Genomic DNA, 17124 nt, shown 5'->3' with positions numbered 1-17124 from the left:
ACACGAACTGAAGATCTGATTGTTTCAAGTTCGAATCCAGTTCGTTTCACAAAAATCGCTTTCACTGAGGATGTTGGCAACCTTCACGTTGTCTCTCCGGTAATCCCCGATGTATTTCTTGACAAAATGATGCTTAGAAAAATATCGGTGAAACCAATGCCAACAATTTAATCTTCGGATTCGTGCGATATGATGACGGCTGACAGAACAAGAGCATGCTACCCTCGTGGATTAAATAAACAGTTTTGTTCGAAAATTCGTGTAGATTTCTGAGTTTGAGAGAAGAATTCCCGAGTTCAATTGAAGATAGCCGAGTTCAAGCAGGTTGGAGCGAAATATTGGAAAAATAACACTGAAGGTGAGAACAGTAGTCCGAATAATGCAAATAATACTACTTCTCGACCGTTATCTAAAAAATTCAGAAACATCAAAATGCCCTTTTTTATGAGACATCTTGTAGTTAAAAAGAGACATTACCTCCCTTAGTTCATTGTTTTCTGTTGTTTATTTTTATGTCTGTAAAAACCTAGAGGGAAAACAAGGAACATAATGTAATGGTCTTATATACACAGTCGACGGGCTGTCTTTCTGCGACCCACGTAAAATCCCATTTTAATGACTAATATTTCGCTCATAATTTTTATAAGTTTAATAAATGACGTCTGTATTAGCAATATTGAACTTGACACACGCAACAGGTGCAAACGGGCACTCAATCAATTTGAAGGTCAGCGGAGTCTGTGTAATTTCCTTACCAGGAAAAGTGAATTAAGTCCCACAACCCATCACCACAAAATTCGCTCCATTTTGAACCTGAAAGCAATGTGTTCCTGTAAGGGTGATCGACCTCTCCATTTTATGATCCCACCTCCGGTGTTGATCTCGTTTTCATTGGTAATAAACCCATTGACATTGCCCGTTTCCATCCTGCTTTATATCTCTCTTTCCTCCTCTCTATCTCCCCCTCTTTCTTTCCTTCTCTCTGTCTCCCCCTCTCTCTGTCTACGTCTTTCTTTCTCTTTATGTCACGCTCTCTCAACCCCTTTCACTCATTACATAATCGCCTTGCGTTTAGAACTCCCCAATAATCAGTGTGGCATCGCTAAATATACAAATTTTATTATTTTAACCTTCACAAAATACTCAATCGGATTAAACTATTTATCATCAACATAAAGTAAAGGTAGTCTGTTTCTTAGAAACTTTTTTACTAGTTGCTTTTTGATAAAAGCTAGATATTTGTAGACACCGGTAACATATATATCTACATTACACTCTTATATAAAATCTGTGTCTGAGTCCCTTCCTCATAGGCTCCGAAACGGTTGAGCCTATCTTTTGCAAATTTTCAAAAAAAGCTATTTATATGTAGTGCAGTGTTCTTATATATGTTTTGTACAGATATTCAACCGATAAGTATCGAATAAATTTTTTAAATCCGATCTTAAAAATAGTTTTTTTCTCTCTCTTGATAAAAAAAAAATTACAGGGAAATATTTGACGTTACACTGGCCAAGGGAAATAATAAAATCTCAGCAAATCATTTCTTCTTGTTCATGCCCGGGTGTACTTCACCATTTTATTTTATTTTTATCTTATTAATGAGTTCAATTTACCATAAAATTAAAACTCGCGACCATATCTTCGGTTGCATATTTAAAAGCTAAACATTAATCAGAAGTGACTTTTCCAGGACATTCATCGTCGAATCCAAATATCAGCTGATATGATTTTGTAAAAAAACACAGGCGGAATTTGCTGAACAAAATTATCATTATTATTTTTTGCTTTTATTTATTTATTATTTTTATTTTATTTATTTACTAGCATTTTAGCCCGGCGTTGCCCGGGATTTTTTTTTTTTTTGAGGTGTATGCTGAGCAAAAAAAAAAAAAAGTCACACAAACACAGAAACTTTCACTTTTAAACTAGCATTGATGCCTTGCGTTACGCGGGTGTTTTGAGCAAAAAGCAAAACAAAACAAAAAAAGGCCAATTATTTTTAACTTTGACCCCTATTATGACCCCTTAACATTTATTGTTTAGGGCTCAAATTCAGTTATCAAGTTAGATCCATGTCCAAGGAACCTATATCTAAAATTTCAAGTGTTTGGACCCAAAATTGGCGGAGGAGTTTAGTAGTGTTCTTAAATGTCAAATCGTTGAACTTTGACCCCTTTAACAGCCAAATTTCTGACCCAAAACGGATCACATAGATTTTTCCAAATCTCAGTACCCTGCATATCAAATTTCGAGTCTGTAGACTAAATATTGACAGAGTTATTGCGTAGGGAAATGTACACAGACAGACACACAGAGAGACACACAGACAGATAAACGGACACGTTCACTTTTATAGATATACTAGCATGGGTGCCCGGCGTTGCGCGGGTGTTTGGAGGTGTATGCTGAGCAAAAAAGAAACGGTCAATTTTTTTAACTTTGACCCCTATCATGACCCCATAACATTTATTGTTTAGGACTCAAATTCAGTTATTAAGTTAGATCCATGTCCAAGCAATCTATATCTAAAATTTCAAGTGTTTAGACAAAAAATTGTAGGAGGAGTTTGGTAGAGTTCTCAAAGGTCAAATCGTTGAACTTTTACCGCTTAATCGGAAAATTTCTGCCCAAAACCCAATCACATCGATTTTTTCCAAATCTCAGTACCCTGTATATCAAATTTTGCGTCTGTGGGCTTAAAATTGACAGAATTATTGCGTATGGAAATATATACAGACACACACACAAAGATAGACACTTTCACTTTTATAGATATACTAGCATTTCGGCCTGGCGTTGCCCAGGTATTTGGAGGTGTATGCTGAGCAAAAAAAAAAAACAAAAAAAAAACGGTCAATTTTTTTTATTTGACCCTTAACATTTATTGATTTGGGCTCAAATCAAGTTATCAAGTTAGATCCATGTCCAAGTAACATTCTTAAATTTCAAGGGCTGAGACCCAAAATTGTCGGAGGAGTTTAGTAGAGTTCTCAAAAGTCAAATCGTTGAACTTTGACCCCTTAATCGCCAAATTTCTGGCCGAAATCCGGTCACATCGATTTTCCTAAATCTCAGTATCCTGTATTTCAAATTTCGAGTCTGTAGACTAAAAATTGACAGAGTTATTGCGTATGGAAATGTACACACACACACACACACACACACACACACACACACACTTTTATAGATATAATAGATTTATTTATTTATTTATTTATTTATTTACGAATAAGTGTACCGGGCAAATTATTCCTCATAATAAATAGAGGTTTGACTGTTGTATAATAATACATACGCAATCTGTATAAAGTAAAATATCATGGTTGAGTGTATTGTACGACCAGGCAACGCTGGGCCGCCAGCTAGTATATATATATATATATATATATATATATATATATATATATATATGTGTGTGTGTGTGTGTGTGTGTGTGTGTGTGTGTGTGTTTGTGTATGTGTGCGTGCGTGTGTGTGTGTGAATGCTCAATTATGAAATATGATAATTTTGTAGCTTACAGTTTAAGTCATCTCTTTTTGGCTTAAATCTTATTGGTATATGAATGATTACGGATTTTTCAATTAAATCAGTAAAATTCGGAATACTATAAAAAAGACTATATATATATATATATATATATATATATATATGTATATATTAAGTTATAAAATATATATGGCGATTAAGCTACACCGAATATTCCGCGTTTCATCCACTCTAGGACTCTTCAGGCTTATGCGCATACAATGAAACAGGACTGTATGTCGATGACTACAAAGATATATATAATAATGCATGCGATATATATCTATTATATAAAGCTGAACGTCTGTGTGTGTCCGGTCACGAATGGGTTCCTATATGGTTGACTATTATGAAAGACTGATCACATATAATGATAGAAAATGTATCGAGACACAGGAATGGGTATGTTTGATCTGGCATAATGATGATTAATTAAAATTGTGGGGTCTGCATACGCGCCTGGTCCACAAAGTATGGAAATAAAAAATTTAAAAATTAAAAAAAAACGTTTACAAGTGTTTTTGATATAGATGTACAAAATAATACTTTGATAAGTATGTTTTAACTTGAATAGGGATGGTATAATAAAATTGTGGGGTCTTCGTTCGCGCCTGACCTCCATAGAATGGAAATAGGCATAAAGTTTAATAAAGACTTTTCATATCGATCTGCGTATGTATATTTTGATAATTATGTTTCAGTTTGAAGAAATATGGTATAATAAAATTATGGGGGTGTTCGTTCGCGCCTGACCTCCATAGAATGTAAATATGTCACAAAGTTTAACAAAGTTTTTTAATATAGATCCACAGAATATTGTGATAAGTGTTTCAGTGTGAACAGGTATGGTATAATAAATTATGGGGTTTATCTATTTTATTTTTACTTTCCTCATATTTTGTTTTGGTTTTGATACCCCCAAATTCGAAGCTATCTCTTTACAACCCTTCGTTTTCATAACCTATCATACTTTCGTAAATCAGAGTCCATTTTCTGTAGGCTGTTTTTGAACCCAGTCAATGACGGGTACTTTTGCTAGTATATATATATATATATATATATATATATATATATATATATATATATATATATATATATATATATATATATGTGTGTGTGTGTGTGTGTGTGTGTGTGTACAGAAAGTTGTTAGATGAGACAAGTCATTGGTACCGTCGGTTTCAAGCCCGATAATTAGGACCGTTTAAGATATCCATACCAAGCTCTCTTCAGCCAATACTCGTCATAGACTCACTAATCGCCCCAGCACAAATTACAACTATACATATTGTACTTGGCTGTGTATTCCCTTTCATTTTATCCATTAACTTTTACTTTTTTTTCAATTTTTTTTTTATTTTTCGTCTGTTTTCAAAAATTGATAATCATCTATAGTTATCCTTTGCTTACTTTTTCCCCTGTCAACTTGAAAAGCCATTTTCTTTTCGTATTCCTTGTTTTGAAAAAATATTGTAAATTTAATTCTACGATATCTTGACGCTTTCTAAATTTTGAAAAAGAGTCCAAGCTCAATGAATGCCATTTTCTTGGGCTCCAGAGCATATATAGTGTAATATAATAATTGTCCAAGTTCCAAATATCAAGTTTCCTCAGTTGGTTATTTATTACTTTTCAAAACAAGTCTACCAAATTATGTTATTGCTGCATATTTAGTCACGTACTCAACAGATGTTTACCTTAAAAAAGCGCCGTTTTGGACAACTTACATGGTTAATGTAACTGCCGCACTCTGCCGTTCTTTTCTAGTTTCGAAGGTTATAGCCATAGTGATGACTACATATATTTAACGAAGAGTTATTGAAACATTAAAATATATAAAGATGCACACGACACTATTATAATTCATCATATTTAACTTTCTTTTTGTTTTCTTTTTCAGGGTGCACTAAAACTGATCGTGAAATATTTAACTCCAACCTAATCAGTGAATTCGCAGCTGAATATTACAGAGAAACACCGAAACCTACTGAAGCTACAACTTTAGCAACAGGTCAGTAGGAACTGATGTCATTGCTGTAGAGATATTATATATCTATATTATTATATAGAAATGTATTCAATCCCCACGCAATATTACAAACCAATTCTGTATCACCATCGACTAGTCCAAGCACGCAGGAAGAGTCAAAAGAGAGAAAATAAAAAATGAAATAAAACTAGACCATTTCCTTAAAATAATTCCAAGGAGATCCTGGTCACTGCACCAATTATTTATTTTTAACATTGTGTTGAGATTACTATAAGATGAATAAGTTTTATCAAGGATGTTTTTACTAGTGTTTTAAAATTTGATCAGCGCTCAAGATATTATGTAGGTTTTCTAAGCTTTTGGAATATACTAATGCAGCATTTACAAAGAAGCGGGTCATTCTGTGCGCGAGTAGCAAAACATCAAACGAAATCCTGGCCAATGCATTAAGAAATTGGTTTTAATATTGCAGGAGAACTTTTTGTGATCTCCACACGTTGACCAATGTGTTCTTCGTCGAAATCTCTCTCATTGGCGTGCAATGTAAAGTAGCATCTCTATGCAGTGATGGTATTTCGGTGACAGCAACATTTTTCCTTTTTCTTTTTGTTTAGAATTTAAGATAACATCAAATAACTCTATTACTTGCTCTGGATTTGATTTACATCATGAATTATTGTACAGCAAGAACGCCAAGATTGACTGCCGCAATGTTTTTTAACGGGTAGCCTAGTGGAAGCCTTGAAATCATTTTGATCTGATTACTTTGAAGCTTAACTCCCAACAAATATCAGACTTCTCTGCCACGTTACTAAGACACAAATTCCTGTACACGTAATCCTAACGAAGATTATAGTGCGAAAATTATTATTTGAATTTTTAACTTTATTTTTACACTTTCAACATCTTCTCTTGTTACGTGGACTTAAATTAAAACTAATATATATTGTTGACCCTTCAAGAGGTGGCAAAAATTTTTTAATTATATTTTGTTTCAGTGACGACTTTACTTCAATTCAAAAAATGTTTCGAAAAAATGTTGCTTTAATTAAAAATATGTTTCATAAAAATCATTAAATTGTTCGAAAAAAAATCCAATTTTACTTTAATTCCAAAACTGTTTCGGGGGCGGGAGAGAATCTAATGTTGATTTAATTAAAAATTGTTTTATTAAACTAATATTTTCTTACGCAGAATTTTAAATGAATGTTTTTAAAATAATATCTTGATACATTTGTATACAATAAATATTTTGTTTTTCAAATATTTCTGTGTTCGGAAAAAAATCTTGTTTTTTTGTTATTTATTAGCCGTGTTATTTCACCAAGAAGAAATTGCCTCCTAGTAATGGCGCTGTCCCTGTAATGCAGAAGTGCCATTTTTCATTTATTAATTTTTAATTCGTTTTTATGGAAATCGTTGCAGAAAGGGCATGAAACCACTTGATGTAAGGAGCTAAAATATAGTACTTGTAGTTCAAAAATAAGTGTTTGATAGAATAGATTCTGACCTAGAAAACAGCAATTCTTCCCTCTTTGTCGGAAACATCGCTCATGAGGACTAAAGGACAAAATAAAGAAAACGAGATTTACGATATAAACAAATTCCTTCTCCCGAATGAGAAAATAATGCTTGGGAGGATCGCCATTCAAGACTGTCTAGAACAGATACTACACTTTGACCCACACCGAGAATTTTGCTGGGTAAGAACATAAAAACATATTGATCTGACTCTTCGCCTGATGAGATCTAAGTATTAAAAACTACAAGTAGAAACATTTTCATGCCAGTTTAGAAAAGCTTGTACATGTTTGCATGAAGAAATAGATTTCTGATTATTGGTTGGTTGTTTTTGTTTTACGGCATATCAACCGTTTTCAGGTTATTTAATGCCGAATACAAAGATTTTGAAGAAAAATTTTTTTAATAGAATATATTTGTTGTTTTCACGTCGGTTTCTATTTAACCCATAGTTGGGACCCTAACAGGTACTACCACTCCGGGTCAGAGTGGACCTGGGAGCAATGGTAATTAAAGGGTGGCTCCACACTCCCCAAAGCCCACAAGCTGGGGCCTCACCACTGGATATAGTTTATGGTCATATCCAGGACACCCATTGATGGACTTTTACCCTCTGCAGGGGGGCAGTCGGCGTATTCTAATGCCCCACCGACAGGGCCAGAAGAAATATTAATATGACTAGGTCTATTTGTGCGCTATTATATAAACCCGATGAATATTCGTTGGATTTTTATCCTACGAATACATTCTTAACCTGGACTAGATGGTAGATAATAATTAAAGTTACTTTATTACATTATCATGTCAATAAGATGAGGGTGATTACAATAAGTAAAAGAGAAACGGAGAGAGAAACCTTTTGTTATCATGGTATTTCAAAGCTAAATGCTTCTCATCAGAAGGGGAGAAAACACCAGCATTTCACAAGAGTAGCAGCAAAGAAGACAGCACCGATTTTACATACATTATCTCTCTTTCTCTCTCTCTCTCTCTCTATATATATATATATATATATATATATATATATATATATATATATATATATATATATGTATATATATATATATATATATATATATATATATGAAATGATAATATATTAAAGTTATAATGTAATTTTTATTTTTATCACCCTAAGTTTTTATCATAAATTGCCCCTCTTAATCGGGTAGAGCGTCATCTGTCAAGATAGGTAAGCCGTTTCTTTTTTAAAAACTATTCTCCTCTTTTTTAAAAACTATTCTCCTCTTTTTTAAAAACTATTCTTCATCTATATATAATGAAATCAAAGAAGATGCAGTCTTTACCTGATATAAGCAAACGTAACCTTCAATATAATATAACTACCAGTTTTTATTTATAGATATAAGAAGTTAAAACTGTAAGTTGAACTTTACGATCAGAATTTATTATTCGACTGAATACTTCAAAAGACAATTTACAAAGTTCCCACACCGCGGAGTTTCAAAGAATGCTATTCTTGTTATTCTTCTCATAAGAGGACACAAAGAAATAAGAAATAATTTGTTGGTTTCTTTCTGTCATCTGATAGCATTCTTTGAAACTCCGCAGAATAGGAACTTTGTAAATTGTTTTTTGGAATATTGGTCGAACAATAAATTTGATTGTAAATTTTAACTTACAGTTGTAATTTCATTTGTCTAATATATATATATATATATATATATATATATATATATATATATATATATATATATATATATATATGTATATATATGTATATATATATATAATTCAATATGGCGTAATGGTAAAATAAAAAGGTATTTGCAGCGTCTCTTCCAATTTTTTTATTTAAACCGTGTCAAATCACACTTCAATTCCTTTGGACGGATTGATTGTTGCTATTTCTTCTGATGAGTTAAGGGCAAACTAGATTCACTGATTCATATAATAATTAAGTGATTTATTTTGCGCTACGAAACAGATACTGTCAAGAATTGTATAAGCCAACTGAATTAAAGGAATAAATTATAAGATGGTCAACATCATGAATTTTGGAATATAACTTTTTTGTCATTTATTCTCTAAATTACTCTGTAATTACATTGAGCTTCTTAAATAAGGATTGATATATATTATAAGAAAATATATTTCTACATATATATATATATATATATATATATATATATATATATATATATATATATATTCTTTATTTATTTTTACATAAACAGTAATATGTTTCTACACAGTCATGAGCATGTTTTGGTCAGCTAGTTACCAGTAACTAGAGACCTCTTTAGGCGATACAGCTTATAGGAAAACAAAGTTTGCAATGAAAATATCAGGTCTTCTATGTCACAGAGATTTGATATAAAAAGGTTCCGTTAAAAGTTGTTGTATGTAAACAAGACTCAATAGGGGTGCGAATTTGAGTCCGTGTTTAGATATCCGACTGAATGGGTCTTACATACAACGAAATTTTATTTTTCACAATTTTTAATGGAACCTCCTGATATCAACACCTGGTGACAAGGAAAACCTGATATTTTGATCGCAAACTATGCTTTCGTGTAAGCTGTATCACTGGGGTGAGCATTTTGCATTTTTACTCTTGAAAAAGCTTGCACAAAAACGGGCGAAACGTCGTCGAGCTTTTAGATTTTCCACCTCCATTTTTATCATATCGTTGGTTATTTTTATCCTATTTTAATCACACACACACACACACACACACAAACACACGTATATATATATATATATATATATATATATATATATATATATAGAGAGAGAGAGAGAGAGAGAGAGAGAGAGAGAGAGAGAGAAAGAGGGGAGAGAAATAAAAAGGAAATGTATATACATATATATATATATATATATAAATGTATATGTATATATATATATAATGTATATATATATATATATATAAATATATACATATATATATTTCTGTGGAAATATTCTTTATTCACTTATATTTTCTTATAATATATATCAATCCTTATTTAAGAAGATCAATGTAATTACAGAGCAATATAATGAATGAATAACAAAAGTCTAAATTCCAATTGTCGTAATGAAAGAAAATTATAAGATATTTGAAACTTCTCTTCCAATTTTCGGATTATTTTATCATGTCCAAACGCATTTTTTTTTATTTTTGGTGGATTGATTTTTTTCTACTACTTGTGATGAGTTAAGGGCAAAATAGATTCACTGATTGATATGATAATTAAGTGATTGATTTTTTTCTATTACTTGTGATTAGTTAAGATTCACTGATTGATATAATAATTAAGTGATTGGTTTTGTGCTACAAAACAGATAATATCAAGAATTGTAAATGTCAACTGAATCTATACATATATATATATATATATATATATATATATATATGTATGTGTGTATGTGTGTGTGCGTGTGTGTATGTGTGTGTGAAACAGTAGCATTTATGTATGTGTATTTAATATATAGATTAAAATCGTTTTTTTTTTCATCAATTTCAGGTGAATTGAAAACTTCATTGAACGCAGCTCAGAAGCGAATTGTCGACTGGAAGTTCGCTCAGTTAGATAGAGACAAAGACAATACGCTGAAATCTCGTGAAGTTCGGTCACTGAAGCGATTGGTCAAAAAGCTGGTGAAGCCACGCCGGTGCGCAAAGAGTTTTATCGAATACTGCGACACTGACCAAGACAAAAAGATCATCAGCAAAGAATGGTCACTCTGCCTGGGCTTAAATTTAAGCAGTGAGTAAACATTTTTTTTTAATTTGTTTTTCTTTTGTTTGTTGTTTGTTGTTGTTACTTTTTTGTTCTTTGTGCAAGGTGGGGCCATAGAATTGACGCCCTAGAAAAGACGACATGATTCCATTTCCGTTTGATGAGAACCGGTTTTCTTATTTTTTTTTATTTTATTATTGTTTATTTATTTATTTATTTATTGTAGACCATCTACTAGTTGCCCAGTTGTGTATAACTCGCAAGAGCACTAGGAGTTTTCTATTATGCCTGAAAGTGACACCATGTTCAACGAGCGAGATATGAGATGGTCCGCCGTACAACTCGTGTTCTGAATCAGTTTGTTCTATTTGCAGTTCTCGCTGTCCCTTTCTTCCTGGCCTCGATTCCCGTAACTGAGACGAACAGCACGAGATCTCTTTCCCCAAGAAAATGAAAGAATGCCGCCCACACACAAAAGTCCGACGTCTTTTATAACCGCGGGGGCGCCAACTCATGCAAATCAGTACCAACCGGATTTCCCGTCCCATCACGCAGGCGCAGTGTCATTTGTGCATTGGACACGACAGCGACCGGCTTGTCATACATTGTCTACATGTTCTCTACCGATCAAAGTTATAACAACAAGACCATTGCCATCACCCTCAAAATGTATCGTTGGATTGCCAAGAAAAACAGAAGCATGCTCAGGATGATGGGAACAAAGTTTTCGGTCACGGTTATGGTCTGGTGTGGTTTCAAGTGAAGGCCACATCATGCCACCTCACATCTTCGAAGTGGGCTTCAAAGTAAACACCAAAGTGTACCTGGATGTGTTGAAGATTTTGGTGATACCCTGGTGCAATCAGGTGGCTGGTGGCAGACACTGGGTGTGGAAGCAGGACTCTGCATCGACCCACGTCCAAAGAGACCCAGACTTGGCTTAAGGAGGAGTACGACGACTTTATACCCTCCTTTCACTGGCCCTCTTCCTTCCCCGAGCTGAACCCACTGAACTATTTCGTTAGGTCATCAGTCGAGAACAGCACCAACATGACATCACACAACAATAAAGCCAGCCTGATCGCTGAGTATTCGCCGAGCTCCCGCTGGTGATTGTGGAAAAGACATGCTCCCAGTTCCGGACCCGTATCGAGACTGTGATTGAGGCTGAAGATGGCTACATTGAATAGATTTTATTTATTAAAAAAAAATGCTGTAGGGTTGTTATGTAGGGTTGTTATTTTTAGAGTGACATTTTTATAGTTCCACCCTGCACTAATGATGTGAAATGATTTTAATATAACGATAAACTGCCTATATGACATGTAGCGTATGTTGGACTGGCCGCGCTTTTTACTCTTTTTCACCCCAAACAAGGCATAGTGCCACTTAGACCATAAGGGGCTACTATTTGGGATCATGTCTAACAGTGGGCCGTGGGGAGTTAAGTAGCGAGATGTCTGTTCACACTTCATTTAACCGTCTGCACGCCGTAGTTGTAACCGAACTAATTAAGTCAACCATCTGTAGATTTCTGTAGATTTTCGATTTTTAAGAATACTGTTGAGTTTATATATTATTTTTATATGTAATGGCTTGAATTAAAGTGTAAAATGCAAAAGTCAAGTATCGTGCTTGAATTGTGCATGAAGCACAAGCATTCATTTCGAATGCGTCCCAGTCATATCAAAGTACTTACTGTTGATTTTATATGCCTGGCCTTACTGCTTGTGCGGTGATAATGGCTTGAATCAAAGTTTAAATTGAAAGTGTCAAGTACAATAGTTCAGTTGTGCTTTAAACGGAAACATTCATTTTGAACGCGCCGTTGTCATATCAAAGAACCAACTGTTGCTTGTATTTGTCGGCCTTTTCGGATTGTGTGGTAATGTCAGTTCTCAAATGCACTTGTGATGTTAGGCTGTGAAAGGTGTTTATTTTGATTAAAATCGCCTGTTTCTCTATTTCTATCAGATTATTTCGATAATTGATTATCGATACTTATCGAAGATATTCCGATACAAAACCAATCTAAGAACACTGCCAGGCACATAAAGTACCTTCGTGTGAAATTTAATAAGAATCGGCCTATCCGTTTTCGAGTACATAGAGAACGAACTCTCAAACACATACACACACAAAGTTTCCTTATATCGTAGCTAGATAAATAGATACTTTAACTATTCTATAAAAGGAACCTTGCTAGTGTATGTGTATAGGAGTTCGTTTCCTATAGAATACGCAACGGCGAGGCCGATTTTTATGAAATTTAACACAAATATACTTTATATACCTGACAATGTTCTTACATATATCGCAGTGTTTTTATCAGTATCAATAAGCGATAAAAGAAAAAATAATCCGATGAAAGAAGGAATAAGCAATTTTTGACCAACGTTAACACCTTATACAGCCTAACAAAACAAGTGCATTTGAAAATTTTTATCATCACACAAGCAGAAAGGCCCAGCATATAAAATCAGCAGTAGGTGCATTGATATGACAGGGGCGCGTTCGAAATGAATGTTTTTGTTTAGATCATTATTTGTCCAGATACTTGACATTTGCATTTTTAACTTTAATTCAAGTTGTTAAAGGTAAAAATATTTTATAAAATCAACAGTATGTTATCTACGGTGCAATTTAGACTAAAATGTATTGTGGATTAATTTCCTGCGGACAGGCATGTGAAATTCCTCCCAGTTGCACCGCGATGGATCACCAACTAGATCATACAATAAATTGATTTGATTGAAAAATGGTCGCTTTTATCGATTTTGATTACAATAAAAGAATAATGTGGGACATTCGTTAATCATCAATATCGATCAACGTCGGGTCTCCCTGCTAGTATATATATATATATATATATATATATATATATATATATATATATATATATATATATATATATATAATTATATATATATATATTTAATTTTTTATTTGTTAGTTATTCAAAGTCGCAACAATTATATTTAAGAATTCAGGTGATAAGTCATCTCCCTCTCAGTACAGACCAATAAGTCTTCTCTGTGTTATGAGTAAGTTGCTGGAATCCATATTAAACAGAGAAATAGTCAACCGCCTCAGCAGGAATAACCTTCTTAGTGACACACAATATGGTTTCCGCTCTGCAAGGTCTACCGCAGATGTGCTTACGGTTATATCCCACAGGATTAGTGAATCTCTTGACAAAGGCTTCCTTTCTAGGGCAATTGCTCTTGACATATCAAAGGCCTTCGACAAAGTATGGCATAAGGGTCTACTTCACAAGATTTCCAGCTACGGTATAACTGGAAATGTTTTCTCAATCATTAAATCATTTCTCTCCGATAGGCTCATAAGAGTAGTGGTAGATGGTCAAAAATCGGAGGCCTACAATATAAATGCTGGAGTCCCTCAGGGGTCAATCCTGGGCCCAACTCTCTTCCTGATCTACATTAATGACCTCCCTAAACACATACTTAAATCATTCGTTGACATCTATGCTGATGACACGACCATCTATGGCAACACATCAAAGGCTGTAAATGACAAAGTTCTCTCTGATTCTCTCTCCTCTGATCTCGAGCGCGTGGTTCAGTGGGGGAAGATGTGGCTAGTTACCTTTAATGCATCCAAAACCAAACTCCTATCCTTACATCATCAACGCTCTGATCCTCAGCTGGCATCAATTGTGATGGATGGCTCTCGTCTGGGTGAGGCCCCGTGTTTTGACAAGCTTCTGGGTTTGACCTTTACTCCTGATCTGAAATGGAACACGTACATCAAGTCTGTTGCCAAGGTCGCTGGAAAGATGGTGGGATCCTTCTACCGCTCCAGAAGATATCTCACTACTGATGCAATTCTCTATCTATATAAAAGCCAAGTACGGCCAAGGATGGAATACTGTTGCCATATCTGGGCAGGAGCTGCCAAAAACAGCCTATCATGCCTTGACAGAGTACAAAATAGACTTCGTGGTTTAGTGGGGGATGCCCTTTTCTCTACCCTGCAACCCCTCTCCCACAGAAGAGACGTTGCAAGCCTATCCTTGTTTTACCGTTATTTTCATGGCAGGTGCTCGTCTGAACTCCAATCCCTGGTCCCCCCTCGCCAATCTTTCACGAAAAACACCCGTCTAGCTGAATCCACTGTGAAAAATTTCCCCCACTCTATATCTGTGCCTAAATCAAAACGCGGATTTCATGAACTAAGCTTCTTTCTTAGAACTGCACGCCTGTGGAACTCTGTTCCGTCTGCCTGCTTCCCTCCGGACTACAACTTGGATGTCTTCAAGTCTAATGTTAACAAATTCCTAATGAACCGCCCCCTTAAGTAAACACTTCATCAAATCTCCTCACTAACGTAATGTACTTGCAATAACCCTTATCCCTGAGTGGCTTCCGGGCCTTGATAAGTGGTGATCTCTGTGTAAAAAAAAAAAAAAATTAATTAAGCTCAATAAAAATGGATTTATATTTTCAGAGCATATGTAACTTTATAAAATATTCCAAAGTCACAGAAATATTCATTTAATTCATAAATAATAACAGTTTTGCTAAGTTCCAAAGTCCTAAATATCCACCGTTCATCTTTCCAAGCATTTTGTTTCCAAAATAAAAAAAACATTCGTATATTTTACAGATCTGTTTCGCTAACAAGAAACAATCAATATTTCTATGTCAATATTGTATATTTTCTTCCGTGGATTCGTCATAAAGATACAAAGAAACTTCTTAATGAGAAAATACATAACGATGTGAAAGGTAAAATTCAGTAAAAAAAACACAAAAAACAAAACAAATCACATCGAGTTCATCATTTCCATCTTGTTTTATCAAGGAAGGCTATCACAATTACTACTGCTCTACTGATTTTAATTTTATAAAATTCATTTTTATTTACATTGTAAATAAAGAAATTATATATTTTTTCTAGTCAGCTGCTATCTATATATAGGAAGATAAATTAACCCATTGTAAAACTTGCTTGGGGTGAACCAGAGTAAAATAAATAAATATTCAAAACTGGAAATAATAAAAAAGAATCATTAATTGAATTTTTATTAAATATGACGTTATTATCTCACTTGTTTTCAGCTGGTCACAACCCAGGCCTCGACGGCATTGGTAAGTTTACAAAGCCTGTATGCTTTTTATTTTTAAGTCTTTCCTTCCTACAATTAATCATTCTTAGCTTTGAGGCGCTTTCATATTAAAAACTCGCTCGTCTTTACTAACGTTTCAGCCAATCTCTAGCGTTTGATTTCAAAGGCTTATACGACAAATAGCAAAGAGGGGATGACAATTTATATCCGTTTTTTTTATTATTTTGTAGTTGACAACTTTTGTCGTTACAATGCAATCTTTATTCACCAGAATTACTAGAATTAATATATATATATATATATATATATATATATATATATAGAGAGAGAGAGAGAGAGAGAGAGAGAGAAAGAGAGAGAGAGAGACAGACAGACAGACAGACAGAAAGGAATGAACCCAGTTATACGTTCACCAACATTTCGTCTTTATTTCAAAACTTCCTCTGAAATAAAGACGAAACGTTGATTTTTATTTCTCTGTTTTCTCGAAATACTATTTCAATTATTCTCATCATATATATATATATATATATATATATATATATATATATATATATATATATATATATATAAGGAGAGAGAGACATAGACAGAGACAGAGACAGAAAGAGAGAGTGAGAGAGAGAGACAGAGAGAGAGGGATGGAGAGAGAGACAAACCAAGTTATGTATTCATCAACATTTCGTCTAAATTGCGAGACTTTCTCTGGATGAATGAAATTAAGAAAACAAAACACCAGTACAAATATTTGAAAATAGACTTCTGATGTAATTAAATGTATAAACGTTTCCATTGCAAAAACGAAAAGGTTGTTGGAAATTGAAAAGGGAGGGTATAGCGTTATGAAAGAGAGTAGGAAATACTATTTCCCTTATTCTCATATATAAGTATATATCAATATTTACACACACACACACACACACACACACACACACACACACACACACATATATATATATATATATATATATATATTAGTGTTGTGCCGATGAATCGGAATCGGAATCGGGAATCGGTTAAATCGGTAATTTTCGGGGAATCGGAATCGGCATCGGAATCGGAAAAATTTGTGTATAATTTCCGATTCCAAAATCGATTCTTTGAATATTTTTCAAAAGTTAATTTTCAATTGCTTGTACCGATTATAAATATTTATTTCTTTTAAACTATTAGTAAAACTAAACTCTATAGATCTACGTACTCGTTATAGAATGAAGTTCTCATAACAAAATCACGTAATTTCATTAAATAGTTTTTGTTTTACGCTCCCTTGACTAATTATCGCAATTTTTTTAGGAAGATTC

General features: G+C 33.8%; 1 protein-coding gene across 6 annotated transcripts in view; it reads left to right on the top strand.

Moving 5' to 3' along the window:
* The window catches only part of LOC145255813 (SPARC-related modular calcium-binding protein 1-like), a 369590-nt gene that overhangs the window by 259663 nt on the left and 92803 nt on the right, over positions 1-17124 (top strand). For all 6 annotated transcript variants that reach the window (XM_080114516.1, XM_080114514.1, XM_080114515.1 and 3 more), the window contains 3 exons: positions 5429-5539; positions 10513-10755; positions 15813-15842. In XM_080114516.1, the coding sequence (XP_079970642.1) occupies positions 5429-5539; positions 10513-10755; positions 15813-15842 (384 nt within the window). The remainder of the gene's footprint in view (positions 1-5428; positions 5540-10512; positions 10756-15812; positions 15843-17124) is intronic.

Source organism: Euprymna scolopes, chromosome 31 (assembly GCF_053919585.1).
Source record: "Euprymna scolopes isolate OS-2025 chromosome 31, ASM5391958v1, whole genome shotgun sequence".
NCBI classification, from domain to species: domain Eukaryota; kingdom Metazoa; phylum Mollusca; class Cephalopoda; order Sepiida; family Sepiolidae; genus Euprymna; species Euprymna scolopes.
This window is presented reverse-complemented; position numbering and strand designations above follow the sequence as displayed.